The following is an 18,416-nucleotide window of genomic DNA, read 5'->3' as shown; positions in this document are numbered from 1 at the left end:
TGAGGGCCCTCAGTTTATTTATTAGACACCTGTGTGGAATGCTGTCAAGGGCTTTGCTAAAATCGAAATACACCACATCTAGTGCACTCCCCCTTCCTAATTCTCTGGTCACCCCGTCAAAGAAATTGATCAGATTTGACTGACAAAACTGCCTCTAGTGAATGCAGACTGGTTATTCGTAGGACCTGATTGTATAAATGGTGCCTAAAACTTAGGCGCGAAATAATGTGGTGCTTAGGCTTCATTCTATAAAAGTTAGGCACATACCCAGGGGTGCCTAAAATGGGCTTAAGCGTCCATAAGCATTCTAAACGTAGACACACGTTATTTATGCCAAGGTTATCTTGGCCTAAATACTGGCACCTAAATCCATAACAGGCACCAAAATATAAAACAATCCACCCCCCCCCCTAATTATGCCTACTTTCTGGTATGTTCCTTGGTCTAGCCGCCTACCAATTTAGGCACCTACCATGTAATTAACATCAATCACAAGTTGTTAATTGCCAATTATCAGCCCCAACTAAGCTAGGTGTCTAACTTTAGGTGTCATTTATAGAATCTGGGCCTTATTACTGACTGAATATTGGTCTCATATAATTGAGAAATGATTCCACTAGGAGAATGTAGTATAACACTGCACAATTAATTTAACATTGTTTGTCAAAGATTCAAATTGTCATTATTCAGTTTTATGTGTAACATGTTTAATTTGTTTTCCTGCTGCCCTTTACCTTTTCCAAGTCTCAGATTAACATTTAAGCTACTATTTACTGGTTCTGTCCTAGTAAAACAAAGAATTATTGTTAAAATCTTTGTAATTGATATATTTATGTATGCGTGAAAAAAAAAAATGAATGCATTAGCCAGACCACAAGAACGCATTTCAAAGAATTATGTAATCCAGTATCTGAATAAGAATGTGGTTAACTTTCTTTCCAGAGATCTCTCACTGGTATGATTATAATTGCTCAAACAAGAGGAACTATAGCAACAAACCTATTAAAGAGCACACCATGCTTTGCTATTATACAAGGGGGCCGCTGAAAAGTTCTCAGCCCAACCAAAAAGAGAATGATGTGGCGCCATGAAACGTACAAGTTATTCCACACTTTTCTTGACACTTTTTGTTTCAATGATATGAAATGAAATGAAAAGTGTCAAGTAAAGTGTGGAATAACGTGTACGTTTCATGGCTCCACATCATTCTCTTAATTGGGCTGAGAACTTTTCAGCGACCCCCTCATATTCTGCCTTGGCAGGGGAATGATTATATGGAACAGGGATGAATAAACCTTGTTGACACAGGGCTAGAGATGATGTATGTACTAGCATGTTCCACTTGATTAATTACAAAATGTACTGAGCAGGAAAGTTTTTTTTTTAAAAAACCCAACATCTTAACTTGCAATGATTTACAATCAATACTGAATAGAAATTCAGCTTCAAAGGTACTTTTTTATTTTTTGGTAAACAGCACTTCCGGCTGAAATAAAAAAGAGACCCCCAAACCTGAGATTTTGTAATGCTCTTCCTGCAGCGCCATTTCTGGTTTTATTTACATGGGGGGGTGAGGGAGTTATCAACTTAGGCTACCATTAGGAAGATTTATTTTTACCAGAACTTGAACTCTTTTAGCTTAGGCTCCATTTTATGCAATGAAACCTAATTATTAATCCATGTTAACAGTAAAATAGTCTGTGTTAATAGTAGGCCCATATTGATAACTTCCCCCTCCTAGTTATATGGATTTAGCTCACACCTTATTCAGTAGTAGCTCAAAGTTAGTGACATATAGGTATATACTAAGTATTTCCCTGTCCTCTGAGGGCTCACAATCTAAGGGGCCCTTCTACTAAGTTGCACTGAAAAGTGGCCTGCGCTGTTTTTAGCGTGTGGGTTACTTACAAGGGGCCACTGAAAAGTTCTCAGCTCAACCAACAAAGTTAGGCCAGTCTCCATCCAGGGCTATATGCTTAGTCCAATGATTTTCTACTTTTTTTGTTCCTTCGGAAAAATACGGAATGAAAGAAGTGGAAAATAATTGGACTAAGTATATAGCCCTTGATGGAGACTGCCCCAACTTTGTTAGTTGGGCTGAGAACTTTTCAGCGGCCCCTCATATGTGCTCAAGCTACTTTTTAGCATGATTCTAAAATGGCTGTAATTTGGTTTTCCCTATTAATGGCCACGCACTAATTTTGAAATTAGCCCATAGCCATTAGGGTGTGAGCCATTACTATCATCTATTTTGTAGGTGGTAACAGATCCTAGGCGAATACTGCACTAATCGGTCAGCACGCACTAATGCCCACATGCTAACCCATAAATACACAGCACGCCTACTCTCCACCTCAAACCACTCCTCCACTCTAAAAAATAAAATGTATTTTTTAGCATGTGAGTGGCACGCACTAAACCTGCAGTTAGCATGTGGCTCCTGAGCGTGGCCTGCTAGCGTTGTTTTGAAGCGGTAGTAAGCACGAGTTAGTGCTTACCGTCACTTAGTAAAAGGGCCCCAAATTTCTATCTGAGGCAATGAAGGATTAAACAACTTGCCTGAAGTCACAAAGAGCAGCAGAAGGATTTGAACTGGGCTTCCATGGTTGTCAGCCTGGTGCTCTAACCACTAGGCCAGTGGTGGGCAACTTTGGTCCTCGAGGGCCGGAATCCAGTCGGGTTTTCAGGATTTTCCCAATGAATATGAATGAGATCTATTTGCATGCACTGCTTTCAATGCATATTCATTGTGGAAATCCTGAAAACGCGATTAGATTCCGGCCCTCGAGGACCGGAGTTGCTCACCCCTGTACTAGGCTATTCCTATTCAATATTATTTATCTTTTTGTTTATTAGATTCTTGATATACTACACTCTTCTCTCCATTTTCGCGAGTTTAGGATTTGCAAATTCGGTTATTCGCCAGGCTCTAAACCACCATCCCTCCCTCCTGCTTCCCAGACCTCTCCACACCTTACTTTTAAAGCATGGTGGTCTAGCAGTGAAGCGGATCTTCCTACACTCCTGCCCCATGCAGAGCCATGATCAAAAATGGCTGCCACGAGTTCACGTGACTCAATGTGTTATGTTTTTACATATGTCTGTAAATGGTGGTGGGCTCAGCTTTCCAAGTGATGCAAAGTGTAAACGGTGATAGCCTTTTTCATTACAAGTATAATTTGGCATAGTTGGGAGTTTGTGCATTTAGAAATAGTTTTGTCATTTTTTGGTGTTTCCCTTGTTGTTTTATGTTCTTTTCTATCTTTCCTGCCAGGACTCATCTGTACTATCCCATTCAGCAGTACTTGGAAAACTAGGTAATTCCATGGCTGCATCCTTCTTCTGACTGAGACCTTTCAGAGTTGTCTGATCTCTTGTTCCATAAAGAATAAGATAATCTGCATCCGGGTGGCACTCAAGCTCTTCCCAAATTTTTCCATTGGATACTTATGCGAAGTATGTCAGAGTACGAACTAATAGCTACGAATGATCTTGGCCTTACCTTCTTCTCAGCAACCTGGCTTAAGGGCAAAACCAGCCCAGAACTGACCCACCTATATTCCCCTTGTTACAGTATTATCCAAATGCCCAGACCTGGAAAGCAAGGAGATGGTCTGGCAGCAATCTACAAAAGCTCCTTCAACACCACCTTAGCTGACTCCTCAATCCAGCCTGACTTTAAATATATGGCATGAAAACTGGAAACCGAAGCCAACACTTACTCCAGCAGCATTGGTATCATATTAGTTTACTGTCTCCCTGGACCTCAATTAGCCAACGACTCCAAGCTACAAGATCTTATCTCAAATGGAGATGCCAATTTACATGACTAATCATCATTGACGATGTAAACTACATTAGAACTACAAGACAATGTCTCTGCCAGCAGAGTAAAAATCTTCCTCAATCACACCCAACTAGACCTAAAACCCTCAGGTCCCACACACAAAAAAGGGCATATTCTTGACATAATTGCTTCCAATCCCTCTGACCTCATCTCAGACACAGACTGGTCTCCAGTCCCCTGGTTTGACCACTACTTATTGTCCTTCAATCGCCACCTAAATTTGAGTAAGATTCCCATAAAAAAATCCCCCACAAAAACACTTATAAGAGGCAAAATTAGCCCCACTCAGTTCTGGAACAAAATGTCTGTAATGCTAGACACAATGCTGACCACCTGGAACAAAGCAGTTGAACACACATTGAACATACAAGCCCCTCTATGCTACCGCAACACAAGAGCTGCACAGACCTCCCCTTGGCTCACAACCACCTTAAAAGCAGAAAAACAAACCTGCCACAAACTTGAGAGGAAATGGCAAAAAAGTAACCTACCTGAACACAAAGCAGTATGGAGGGTTGCAATCAACAAATACAAATACAACATTGCTGAGGCAAAAAAAGCCCACCCTGCACAAGAAATTGAAACTGGCAACTTCAACATAAAAAAACTTCCGCTTACTATGTACCATGACTAAACTCCCTGACAAAAGGCTTGTCTGAAAAAAATCTCACAACCCAACGCCCAAATCCACACCGACCATTTTTTCCAATGAGATAAAGACCATACAACAAGAAGTCAAGACTGCTTCTATCTCAGCAGCCCCAATTCACTCACCACCACAAAAGTTCTCCGACCCCCGTGCTGCTGACCTAATCTGGAACATATTTTCTCCACTAGAAAATTCTGACACAGATAAATTCCTAAAGAAACTCTCTTCACAAAGCAGTATCCTTGATAAATGCCCCGGCTGGTTACTAGCCAGTGCCCTGGATTACATAACTGCCTGGCTCACTCAACTTTTGAATGGGTTACTCTGCCAAGGCCAACTCCCACCCCAAATGGGTCAGATTGCACTGATGCCAATTTCCAAGACCTCAAACACTGACCTAACAAATCCTGCGAATTACAGGCCTATAGCCAGCATTCCGATATTCACCAAACTTTTAGAAACACATGTGAGTAAACAACTCTCAACCTATATCGAAAAACACTCCTGCCTTCATCACACTCAATTCCTATTTCGTCTACAACACAGCATGGAGCTGCTCCTGCTAACCTTGACAACCCAAGTCAAGCAACTACTAAGCAAAGGACAACAAGCCATCCTTCTCCAATTAAATATTTCTGCAGCTTTTGACTGCGTCAATGACCAACTACTCCTAAACACACTCAGTGAAATAGGCATAATGGGCACATTACACAACTGGTTCAAAGACTTCCTACAGAATAGGAGTTACCTTGTCCGAAAAGAGATGAATTCTCAAAAAATTGGCAGGCATTCTGTGGTGTTCCCCAAGGATCCCCCTTCTCCCCAATACTTTACAACATATTACATTACATTAGTGATTCTATTTCGCCAATACTTTGCGGTTCAAGGCGAATTACAAAATAGGAATTGAAGAGTAGAGCGAGGTGCTTCAGAGAATTGAGATCAGTCTTGCGGTGTTAGTTTGTCTTTAAGGATTAGGATGGTTTTTATTTCTTTTCTGAACGATTTGTAGTTTGGAGTCGTTATCAGTAAATTGGTGAGTTGGCAGTCTAATTTTGCTGATTGTGTGGCTAGAAGACCATCATACAGTTTTTTCGTTTGACGCCTTTGATTGGGGGATGCGTGAATGGTTTGTGAGTTCTCCTGTCTCTGGTTGAGGTAGTTTAGATTAGGCGGTTGTTTGAGTAGGCTGGGCTATCTCCATTTATGGTTTTAAATAGTAGGCAGTAGAATTTGAATTGTACTCTTGCTTGTATTGGGAGCCAGTGTGAATTGAGGTATGCCACCGTGATGTGGTTGTGTTTCCTCAGTGAATAGATAAGTCTTAGCGCTGTGTTTTGAACTGTTTGTAGTTGTTTTATCATGATTGTGGTGCAGGGGAGATGAGTATGTTGCAGTAGTCTAGAAGACCTAGTACTAGTGTTTGGACCAAAAGCTGGAATTGTGTTCTGTCAAAGAATTTTCAAACTTGCCTTAAGTTTCTCATGACCACAAATTATTTTTGTATTGTTTTGTTGATTTGTGGTTACATAGTACAGCATCTGTCTATTGTCATTCCTAGAAGTTTTAGAGTGGGTTGTATGGGGTATGTGATTGAGTTTGTTACTAGATTTGTTATAGTTGGGATTTTATTATTTTCGAGGAGAATGAATTTTGTTTTGTCTCGGTTCAGTTTCAGTTTGTGATTTTTCATCCATGTTGCTACTGTTTCGAGTGTCCTGTGTAGTGTGTCTGTCATGGAGGATGTTAGTTGGTCAAAAGGAAGGAGAATGGTGATGTTGTCTGCATAGCTATAGGAGGTTAAGCCTAATTTGTCCAGGCAGGTGCTGAGGGATGCAATGTAGAGATTGAAGAGAGTTGGGGATAGTGGAGATCCTTGGGGTACGCTGCAGGGGTTGGACCATGGTTCTGATTTTTCTTTCTTCAACTTTACTCTGTAAGTTCTGGATTGTAGGAACCCTTGAAACCATGTGTGTACCTTGTCTGTGATTCCTATTGTATCTAGTATTTGTAGTAGGATATTGTGGTCCACCACGTCAAATGCTGCGGTGAGATCCAGTTGTATAATCAGCATTTTTTTTTTACCAGTGCTGAGGTGTTGTCTAGCTGTATCCAGGAGGAAACCTAGTAGTATTCATGAGTTCCCTAGGAAACATTCCTTTCAACAATAATGAAAGCCTACTATCCTGCACCGATGACATATTCCTCCTCATCCCAATAGAACTCCAAAGACATCCCGCAGAGAATCGCCAACAACATAGGAAAGATAAAAATGTGGGCCACACTCAAAAAGCTCAAACCAAACACAGCAAAAACAAAAGCACCGTGGTTTCACAGTTACCAGCAAACAGTGCCTGCAGCCGTCACCTTATCCACAGGAAATGAACTAGAAATTGACAAAAACTCCAAAACACTCAGGGTCATCCTAGACGCAACTCTTTCCTATGAACCCCAGATCTCCAACATAGGAATAAAAACCTTCTACTCTGGAATACTCTACCTGCTTTTGTTCGAGAAGAAAATAACTTAGACCACTTTAAGTGTCATCTAAAGAGCTATTTGTTCAAAGAACCTTTAATATCTAATCCCTTTTATTCCTTCTCGCAACAATTTATCCAAAGAAATAAGTGGCAGTATTTACCCTCTTTGTGTTCTTCCCTTCAATGTTTTTCTTTGCTTTTCAATTGTATTTCTTCCCCATTTACCTACTGTTTCCTGTCAGTCCAGTCTAGACTATATAGTACCATGTACGCCATTGGCTAATCTTAAGGGGAGGGTCTATAGAGTGGGCAGACTTGATGGGCCTTGGCCCTTTTCTGCCGTCATCTTTCTATGTTTCTATGCCATTAATTTAATGTTGTTTTATCTCTCTTTTGTAATTATTTGTATTGCTATTGGCGTTTATTTTGACCCCTTATATTTTAATTGTAATCTTGCTTAGAAACTTGATAAGCGAAATAATTAAATTTTAATATAAACTTGAAACTTGAAAACTTGATGAGACAATTCCGACCGATCAGACCTTTCTTCCACAGTCATCACTTCATTATACTAACACAGATGCTAGTACTGTCTCAATTGGACTATTGTAACTCATTTTATGCAGGTATAAACACTGCCCTCACCTGCAAACTTCAAGGGTTTTGGTAGTGTGCTTGGAGAGAAGAGGTCAGATTTTGGTAATATTATAGAGGAGGAAGTGACAGGTTTTAGCAGTTTGTTCGATCTGAGCGGAAAAGGAGAGAGAGGAGTCAAAGATCACCCCGAGGTTGTGAGCTAACGAGATAGGGAGGAGGAGAAAGTTATCCATGGAACAATAATATAACACCATTCTGTTTTGTCATATAGAATTTTCAAATGTTAATTAAATAATTTCATGGACTGGTATCTATATTTAATAGGACCCCTGAGGAAGGTGTTGTCCGAAACACGGCCCGTGTCGGGTCCTTTGGTTGATAATAAGGTTGTATATTACTGCATTTAAATATTAGAATAATAAATTTTTTCCTGCACCTTGTACATAGCCTGCAGTTTCTGTTTGTTTTTCCTTGTTGTTTTGTACACTGCAGAGTTTGTTGGATTCTTTTTGTTTTGCAGCAGAGGAGGATCCACCATAACAAACACTGAAAGTGCGATGGGAGAGATAAGAAGAAAACCAGGAGAGAACAGAATCCTGGAATCCCAATGAGGATAGCGTGTTGAGGAGACGGTGGTGGTCAACAGTATCAAAGGCAGCAGACATCAAGAAGGATGAAGACAGAGTAGAGGCCATTGGATTTGACATGGAACAGGTCATTAGAGACTTTAGCAAGGGCAGTTTCCTTAGAATGGAGAGGGCAAAAGCCTGATTGAAGCTGTTCAAGAATATCATGAGAAGAAAGGAAGTCCAGGCAAGTTTATTCTACATCCATAATTGGAGTGTAGAAGGGGGCAAGATGGGTGGTTGGGAAAGAAGGTGGGTCTTCCCAAGGCTTCTCAGGATGTGGTCCAGAGGGAGGCAGGCTTTTACTCAGACCATAATTTCACATGGTAGGAGACTTTAATCATGTGAATAATCCTGGATATAATGATAGCTAAAAAGAAACAATTATTTGTTCATATTATTTACACACTGAATAATTTCAACCCAGGGAGCTTTAGAGTGCCCTTCAACAAGGGCAAAGAATGTGTATATTGGGCAAGTCAGATTATAATATATACAGCATACATTTCTTACATGACTGTAATGCATTACCTCCTAGATAGAATACACATCACGCTGGTTTTACTTTACATGTGCCAGAATTGATGGATGCATACAAAAGTTTTTACCCAATACTTGTGGTGAGAGAAAGAAAGAATAGATGCTTTCTTACCAGCGCTAGTACTGCCTTTTTCACCTCGGTCTCCCTTGGGACCTCGATCCCCTGGCAGGTAGAAGAATGTAAGCATTATTACTGAGGCAATGTGCGTTAATTGCATGAATCAGCAATTATATATTTATTGTTGAAAGCAACTGCTAATGAACCACCTGGAATAAATCAGCAATTTATGAACAGTTCTCAAACACAAACGTGTTTTGCTGATCTTAGCAAGGTTAGGAAAAGCAAGCATGTACAAAACTGCATACATTGAAGGAAGGATTTTGAGATTATCCTCGAAGGTTCAAAGTAGGTGACTCCTTCATCTGCAAATTTAGATAAATGAGTGAAGAAAAAAAAATCAGAGTGTGAGACACGCAACTAAAGGTGTAGTTATCAACATGAGCTACCATTATTGTACTATGAAGGGCGAAAGCCATCAAGCAGCATTAAGGCTTCAAACACCTTTAACACGCATTAAGAGAATTAGCATATGCTAAATTCTAAAATCCATTTTATACCTATGGGCTTATAGGACCAAATTCTATAAACGACACCTAACTCAGGAGATGCCTAGCAAAGCAGCTCCTACTGCAAGTCAATTAAAGATAAGAACCATTTGTAGAATCACACCTAGCGGCACCTGAATCAATTTAGGCACTGGTAGGCATCATAATATCTTAGGCGCTGGTATATTAAGCCAGGGCTTTCTTGGGCTAATATACTGGTGCCCAAGATAGACGTCTACCAGTGCCTAACTCAATCCATGCCAAAACTCCACCCCCTAACCATGGTGTAGACGCCTTGGTGTAGACGCCTACTGGATAATTAATTTTTAAAATTGTTTTAATCAGTTTTTAATGATGCTTTCAATTATCAGTGTCAAGCCAATGAAAAAAAATTAAGTTAGGCACTTAGATCAGTAGGTGTCTTTTATAGATTAAGGGCCTCACGGCCATATTCTATAAATAGCACCATATTTCGACACCGTTAGGCGCCTTAATCACAGCCGCCTAATGATACTAAGTTTGGGATCCGCACCAAACTTAATTTTTTAAATTGGCATGGTAATTGACCAATCAAAAAAAAAAAACAAAATTAAGCAATTTAAGAGTTTGGCGCCAAACTCTTAGGATGCCTAGTGAGGCCTAAGTAGAGGTGCCATCCAACACCTAGGGATGCCTAAAAATGCCTATGTTTAAAAGCAACAAACTTCTACACATTCAAGCGTTAAGCTGTAACAGGGATTTATACCTATATAACACTTAATGTGTACGGGATCTTCAGATTGCCGTTGGTGTAGCATAACACCCCACGGCTGCAATCCTCATTTGTCCTGTTACACCTACTCTTTTTTTTCTTATGCTTATAATTAATCTTTAGTTTTAATTTTCTATTTTATAAAATCGTTAAGATTATTAAGTAGTTGCTGACTGAGCTTTGCAATATGTGTTCTTTTGCTGATATGTTTAAAAGCAGGCATAATTTTAAGCAGAGAATAGGTGTGGTTGATATAGGTGTCATTAGGCATCCGACCTAGGCACTGCCAAATTAGGCAAATGAAAAGCTAGCCTAATGGAGCGGTGCCTATGTCTAGGATGCTTAGATACCGATAGGTATGATTCTATGAATAGTGCCATTTTTTTTTCTCTTTTTCAGTTCAACAAATTTATTAGTTTTATAGAGAACATAGGCACACAAATGGTAACTACTGTGCCAAACTCAGTGCCTTTTATAGAATCTGGCCCTTAGTGTTTAACGTGTGCTAATTCCCTTAAGGTGCATTAAACCTCAATGTTACATGATGAATTTCCTGCAACCCTCCAACTCCTGCTAATTTAGCACAGGTCCCATTTTATTCAGTTAGACCTATCCCCACTTTTACAAAACTGTAGTGTGGTTTTTAGCGCCATCCGCACTCATGGTGAGTGTCAGAGCTGTTCATCGCCGTGGTTGGTACTAAAATCTGCACTACAGTTTTGTAAAATGGGGAGCTAGTTACTAATAACTGGGGTAAACAGTAAAATAACACATCTTAACAGTAGCTCATCTTGATTATAATTTTCTCCAAAGCACCCTTGTATTTCATAAAGCTGAACCTGTGCAAAGAAAACCAAGTAATTTTTAAAAAAAAATCTAATTAGCAATAATCACACATAAATTCTCACATAAGTACCATATTTCCAAAGTCAAAGAAGAGAACTATCTTTTATCAAGCTGCGCTAGAGGTTTTTAGCGTGAACCAGCGAGGTGAGTGCTCTGACGCTCATAGGTAAGTGCTCTGATGGCCTGCGCTAAAAACCTCTAGCTCAGCTTGACAAAAGCCAGCCTATATTACATAAAAAATAAAAAGAGAAAAAGGATACCCCCCAAAATAACCAACAAATAGTCCAAACCTTATTTCGTATTGTAATATTTGACAACATTAAGGCAGGAGCCTTTATTTTGGCACTTTCTTATTATTGGCCACCTGATGGGGGCAGGGTTATAAACTTTTTTAGTCACATATAATTACCTCATCCGTTCCTTGCAAAGAAGTACATGTGGTACCAGGAAGAGATGTACTTTTTTCCCAAAATGTATTTTTATTGGAACAAAATGAATTAATACAATACTTGCAAAACAATTGCTACAACAGTGCCTATAACTTAAGTTAAAAATATTGTTCAATAATACATTCATTACACAATAGAACATACCAGTACTGGTCAGCCTTTATTTTCCATTTTCTTCCTCCCCCCCCCCCACCAATGAAGCAAGTTAACCCCTCTCCTGGACAGTGTTGACTCTTACATCCTCCAAGGGTGACAAAGCGCAGACCCAATCATCTTTCAAGCTCAATAATTCTGAATACAACTGCATGTTCTCTGATGCATTGTCTCCCACCTGGGTCCCCACATATTTGATAGTTTCTCCATTTGCTGGCAAGGGTTCAGCTGATATGGAGCTTTCCTAACATCATTTCATAAAGTAGGCTTTCTGTGTAATATTGGGTGGTTCTTGAATCTTCTGATTCAGTAAAATGCACTTTTGGTCTAATATAAACATAATAAAAACTTCTCTCCTATAGTAGAGGACTATAATAAGCGCTTAATTATGTTTTTACTCTTTATATTTTATGTTTATGTTTATTTAGACTTTATACTGTACTAGTGTTTAAGCCCGTTACATTAACGGGTGCTAGTAAAGCCTCCTTCCCCTAGTAAAGTCCCCTATTTTCAGCCCCAGCTCCAAACCCATTTTTACCCCCAGCCCCCTTCTCCCATCTTTTCATCAGGAAGGAGCAAATCCAGTTCAAAACTGTTCCACCCACCCCACCCAGTGTTTAACTTAAAAAGAAAAAGCGCAGCACCGCGTTGTTGCTGGCCTCGGCGTCTTCTGTCCACTGTGGCCAGCCCTAGCGGAAACAGGAAGTTGTCAGAGGGCGGGCCACAGTAGAGAGAAGACGGCGAGGCCAGCGGCAACACGGCGCAGTGCTTTTCTTTGAAGTTAAACACGGTGGGCGGGTGAGCAGGTGAGGGGGAGAAGTAGATGCCGGCAAGGGCGCCTGTGCCCCCCCCGTTCCGACGCCTATGGAGGTTTCTCTGGCGGTGAGTGAGGAGGGGGCGGGGGGAGTCGCCAGTGTGTTTCCTGCCTCCGTGTTTGAAAATGGAATTTGACATGGAGAGACACAGCACACTGTCAGGAAACACGCCGTCCTAAGTGCGCATGCGCGCTTAGGATTTTATAATAGAGGATACTGCCATTACTGGCTTTGCAGATTAAGGCAGTGTACAATCATAAAATATTGAAACAAAATAAGACTATTTCCTTTACAAAGTGTAGAGGGTGAGAGGATCTCTGGGGATTTTATCTGGGGATCACTCTCATCAATATCATATTTAAAATTTCAGAACTAGGTGAAGACATTTCCAAGGGGTTGCTGCATTTTAGAGCCCTGCCCAGCAACATTATTGAAAGCATTGCCAGATTCTTTTACTGGACTGGATTTTGTCCTTGGTAAAGTAATCATTGCAGGAAGGTTTATTCCCTGAATAAATGGGGACGATAGTTCTTTTTCATTTTATTGAAAGGTTTAACCTTGGCTATCTAGGACTGTAAAAATTAACATCCAGCAGCAAATATACCTACTTTAACTAAAATTATAGAGATGATAGCTGCTGATCAACTACAAGAATACTTAGATTTTCATTAATTATTGGATCCAATGCAATCTGGGTTGTGTTCACAATTTAGCACAGAAACAGTTTTAGCTTCCCTTTTGACTTTCCCTTTTCCAACAAAGCTTGGAAATTTCATTGAAATCAAACATTAAATTGTTAGATGTTATATTGGAGTCTAGGCTCCTCTGGTGGGCTTCAGGCAGCATATATACACTTCTCCCTCCCTATTTGGGGGGTTAGGGGCAGAGCCGGCCCACAAATAGGGAAAAATCATGAATAACTTTTAGCCGGCTCTGACCCAGCCCCGGACCTTACCTGGTGGTCGTGCTGCTGAGTTCCCGTGGTCTCACGAGACTACAACAGGAACTCCCTGTTGTAGTCTCGTGAGACCACGGGAACTCACAGCACGGCTCTGCATGGGGCAGGAGTGTAGGAAGATCGCTCCTGCCCCATGTCACTGCTAGACCGCCAGGTAAGGTCCATGCTCTGATCGCCCCCACGCCACCTCCGATTGCCCCCCCCTGCTGCTTGCGATCGCCTCTGATCGCCTCCCTCCGCCTCCAATCGCCTCCCCCTGCTGCTTGCGATCGCCTCTGATCGCCTCCCTCCAAGTCCCAGGGCCATTTTTTTCTGATGCCAACAAACAATTCTGAGGGGAGGGGGGCCTGGGGAAAGAACCGCGGACAATCAAAACCGCGAACATCGAAACCGTGAATAGGGAGGGGGAAGTGTATGATTCTCAATATGCCTTCTCCCACAGCCCTGTCAACACACAATGGTCCGACCCCTACATCATCACTGGACCACTCCAGTCTGTCACATACTGCCAAGGTTCTACAAAGGGGTGCTGAAAAGTTCTCAGCCCAGCCAAGAAGTGAATGATGTGGAGATATGATACAAGTTGTTTCACATATTCACCCCTAAGTTCAACACACATGGCACATCGTTTCTGAAGTTTCTGTTACCCTTCCAAAAAATACTCTGATATCTGATCACTGAAATACTACTTCCTGCTACAATACCTTAAACCACTCAAAAATTGTTACCCTTTCAAACTCTTTGTAAGGTTTGGAAGCATAAAATAGTCAGATGGAGCAAGATCTGGTGAGTAAGGTGGATTGTCTTTGCACTGAAACCCCAACTGTGTCAAGCATCCATCGTTTTGCCAATCTTGTAAGCAGGTGCATTGTCTTGCCAAAATCAAACTCCTTTCCACAGCTTCCTTCATCTTTTTTCTTTCAATGTCTCCTTTAATCAGCACAGCAAGTTTCAGCAGTATTCTGCATTAACTGTTTGGCCTCATGGAAGATAGTCGTTACAACACCTTCCTAATCTCAAAACACTGTGGCCATAACCTTTCCTGTTGACTTTTGGGTCTTGAATTTCCTTGGCCATGGAGAACCTGAGTGCCGCTATTGCATGGAATGTTGTTTTGTCTCAGGATCGTAGTGGTGTAACCATATTTCAGCTGTAAACAGTCATTCCTAAACATTGCCACCAGCTTGCTGAAAATGCTACAAAATCAACTTAGAAATGTCCACTCTGCATTGTTTCTCGTCAGCATTCAAACATTTGAGCACCTACTTGGCTGACAGCTTCTGCATACCCAGCTGCTCGTGGATTATTCACCCAACATGTTCCCTGGATATCTGTGGTATCTCAGCAATTGTTTTAGCTGATATTTGCCGATCTGCCAAAATCAGCTCATGAACATGGTCAACAATTTCAGGAGTTGTCACCGTTTCAGGCCTCCCAGACCTTGCTGCATCTTCGGTCTTTAAATCTCCTCACTGAAAGGTTGCACATCAGTTCTTCACTGTGGAATATGATGGGCATTTGTCACTCAATGTTTGCATCATACATTCATGGATTTCCTTTGGAGTTTCCTTTTGCAGGAATAGGAACCTCATGATGGCTCAGAGTTCCACACTTGAAAATTCCACACTTGTCGTTGACATGGTTCAATCAATGATCTGAAACAATGTCAAAACAGAGCATTATGATACTGCCAATTGGCACTTTTCAGCTGCACTGCTAACACTCTTTTCAGCTACAGTGGCAAAATAACATTCAGAATTTAGGAAGTTGGTTGGGCTGAAAACCTTTCAGCACCGCTTTGCAAATGTTGCAGTTTACATGTGTAGAACTTTCTAAAATAGGGGCCTTTGATTTATATAGAGTTTTGTGCACTAAGGTCTAGATTCTTGAACCAGTGCCCAAACTCATTTAAAAATACCATTCTAATGGTGTTTATAACTGAGTTTTAAAGTGCCTATAACAACGGTGCTAGAATTGCACTTATGGAGGTGCTGTAGGCCGCCGAATGCCAGTCCATGCAATACCGTTGTCAGAGATGCGATTCTGTACCCAGCACCAACGCATGAGTTACAGAATCTGGGCCTAAATGAACACACATCTAATGGCTATGTAAGTACATAGGTCATAGAGACTTTAAGGCAGCAGATCACAATCAGTGATTGTAATTGGATTTTCCATTTAGAATATGAAATATCTATAATATATGTAATAATAAAAATACCCCCCTCCCTATATCCTGAACTGATAATTAAAAAGGGAAATAATTTTACTTAATCCTTACAATATTTTGTTAATGGGAGGGATGGGAAAGGGGAAGGGATAAAAATGTATATAATGTACCAATGATTGTTTATAAGTGATATATTTATTGTTACTGTGAATGAATATAGTTTACACTTAATGTAATTTTGAAAATGAATAAAGAATATTAAAAAAAAAAAAAAAAGAATATGAAATATCTGTGTATACCTTTAATTTCCTTTAGATCTATACACACATCCAGGGAAGGGGGAGGGAGGGGGGGTAATCTCCTTTGTTTTATTCCTTGATTGAATGTACTGGAAGGGGAGGTAATTCATTTTGCAATGTTACTGATGGATTGTAAGTGCTGATTCTGATTATTAATGTATGCATAATTTTATGCACTTTGTATTAGCCTTGAAAATTTAATAAAGATTTTTGTAAAAAGATGACTTTTTTTTCTGTGTGCCCCTGAGCCTCAAGGGCTGTGTAGAGTCAAGTGACTAATATGATGTTTTCTTTTCCTCCATCTGTTCTAACCTGCTACTTTCTTCCATGTTTGGCAATGTACCTACGTCTGGGTTTTATTTGGAGTGCCTTATTTCTTCACATTTACACAGGAAATTTTCCTTAGCCTTCCTTTGAACTTTGCTGCCTGTAATTCAAAGGCATCCAAGCCCTAAGTATGAAGGAAGGACAGTAGTCCACAGTTAGAATGTCAGGATTTAGACTAACGATAAGAAAAAAGAATCTGCTGGTTTTCAGGAAATGTTGTTTTTAGTTTATGAGGCAGAGGTTATAACAACAGGATTGCTTAAAAACAACCCCTGGGAGAAACCTCAACCATCTGTTGCAGAATTTATTCAACCTGAACTTCACCTAGATGTAGTTAGTAGAAAAACAAGCTTCTGCAGCTTTGTTTAGTACAGTTTCTCACAAACTTTTGCTGCAGCGGCATACTAAGCTTGGGGCCACATCTACAGGGCCTCTGAGCATTTGTGGACATCGACTGGTGACATCACATGCAACATCCCTGTAGGCCAGAGATCTCAAAGTCCCTCCTCGAGGGCCACAATCCAGTCGGGTTTTCAGGATTTCCCCAATGAATATGCATGAGATCTATGTGCATGCACTGCTTTCAATGCATATTCATTGGGGAAATCCTGAAAACCCGACTGGATTGCGGCCTTCGAGGAGGGACTTTGAGACCCCTGCTGTAGACCTACTTATGTCTACAGAGGTGCTGTAGGCTGCCTAACGCCAGTTCTGGCTTTAGCCACACTCACAATAGCATTCGGCGGCCTATAGTACCTCCGTGGACACAATTCCAGCACCATTGTTTTAGGCACCTGAACTCGGTGGCCTTCCAAAACCCGAGCAAACTGCCGGGGGGTGGGGGAAAGGTGCTGGCGCGGGTGCTGGAAATGACAGACTCATTTCTTTCATGTTAGGTCCGAAATCTTCCCACGGCATACAGTTTACGATACACTGGTCTAGTAAGTGTATTAATGTTTCAAAAAAGGTTCCACAATGCCAGTAAGTCATGGTCATGAATTAGACAATGTTCAAAGGGATTTCCATGGGTATACCTTTTTTTAATCCATAAAAAACCTTGCTTTGAAAAGTGTCCTGGGTAGCTCAAACAATGCATGCTATCAACAATGTATGAACTTCTCTCTCAGAGACTGGGCTGGGACAGCCAGTGAAAGTACAGTGGTACCTTGGATTACGAGCATAATCCGTACCAGGAGCATGCTCGTAATCCAAAATGCTCATTTATCAAAGCGAGTTTCCCCATAGGAAATAATGGAAACTCGCTTTGATACGTTCCCACCCCTCGAAGCCAACGGCGCTGCTCTATCTCCCCCACGAGAACCGGCTTTGCTCCCCCTGAAGGCCCCCCCTGCAATCCGGCACCCTCCCCCCCCCCGCGATCCGGCACCCTCTCCCTCACGTTCCGGCACCCCCCTGCCACAATTGGGCACCCCCCCCCGCCGCAATTGGACAACCCCCGTAACTGCTTACTGTCATCTGGGCACCGGCACCGGCATGACCTGTGCTTTGGTGCCGGTGCCCGAAGATCGGCCTTCTCCTCTTGCTGGGCCTTGAGCATCTGCGCATGCTCAAGGCCTGCGAGTTCACATTCTCTCCGTGAACTCGCAGGCCTTGAGCATGCGCAGATGCTCAAGGCCCAGCAAGAAGAGGAGGCCGATCTTCGGGCACCGGCACCAATGCACAGGACGTGCCGGTGCCCAGATGACAGTAAGCAGCGGCGGGAGGAGTGCCCAATCGCGGTGGGGGGGGGGTGCCGGATCGCTGGGGGGGGTGCTCGTAAATCGAGCCATGCTCGGTTTTACAAGACGCCGATTTTGAGAATGTTTTGCTCGTCTTGCAAAACACTCGCAAACCGAGGTACCACTGTACATGTGGAATTTCATTTTGACATGACCATCGGTGTACCTTTTAAGAGTTGCACATACATTTATTTATTCAGTTTTCTATACTTTCTCCCAGGGGAGCTGAGAACAGTTTACATGAATTTATTCAGGTACTTAAGCATTTTTTTCCTGTCTGTCCTGGTGAGCTCACAATCTATCTATTGTACCTGGGGCAATGGGGGGGATTAGATAACTTGCCCAGGATCACAAGGAGCAGCTTGGGATTGAACCCACAACCTCAGGATACCGAGGCTGTAGCTTTAACCACTGCACTAAGACCCTCTGCTATCAAACTGTGATAGCAGTTTTTAGCTTGGGGAGCTAAATCTAAATCTAAATGAAAAATGCACAAAAAACAATCTGTGTAGGAAGGGACAGCATTCATAGCAGACTGGCCACACAGACATCCCAGCAGAGCAG

The 18,416-nt window shown here is 41.6% G+C and overlaps 1 protein-coding gene across 1 annotated transcript in view; it reads right to left on the bottom strand.

Moving 5' to 3' along the window:
- Positions 1 to 18,416, bottom strand: part of SCARA5 (scavenger receptor class A member 5) — a 426,171-nt gene that overhangs the window by 58,050 nt on the left and 349,705 nt on the right. The window contains exon 7 of the mRNA XM_033939637.1: positions 8,852 to 8,902. Within this exon, the coding sequence (XP_033795528.1) occupies positions 8,852 to 8,902 (51 nt within the window). The remainder of the gene's footprint in view (positions 1 to 8,851; positions 8,903 to 18,416) is intronic.

This window comes from Geotrypetes seraphini, chromosome 3 (assembly GCF_902459505.1).
Source record: "Geotrypetes seraphini chromosome 3, aGeoSer1.1, whole genome shotgun sequence".
Classification (NCBI taxonomy): domain Eukaryota; kingdom Metazoa; phylum Chordata; class Amphibia; order Gymnophiona; family Dermophiidae; genus Geotrypetes; species Geotrypetes seraphini.
The sequence above is the reverse complement of the archived record's forward strand: the minus strand, read 5'-3'. Positions and strand labels throughout refer to the sequence as shown.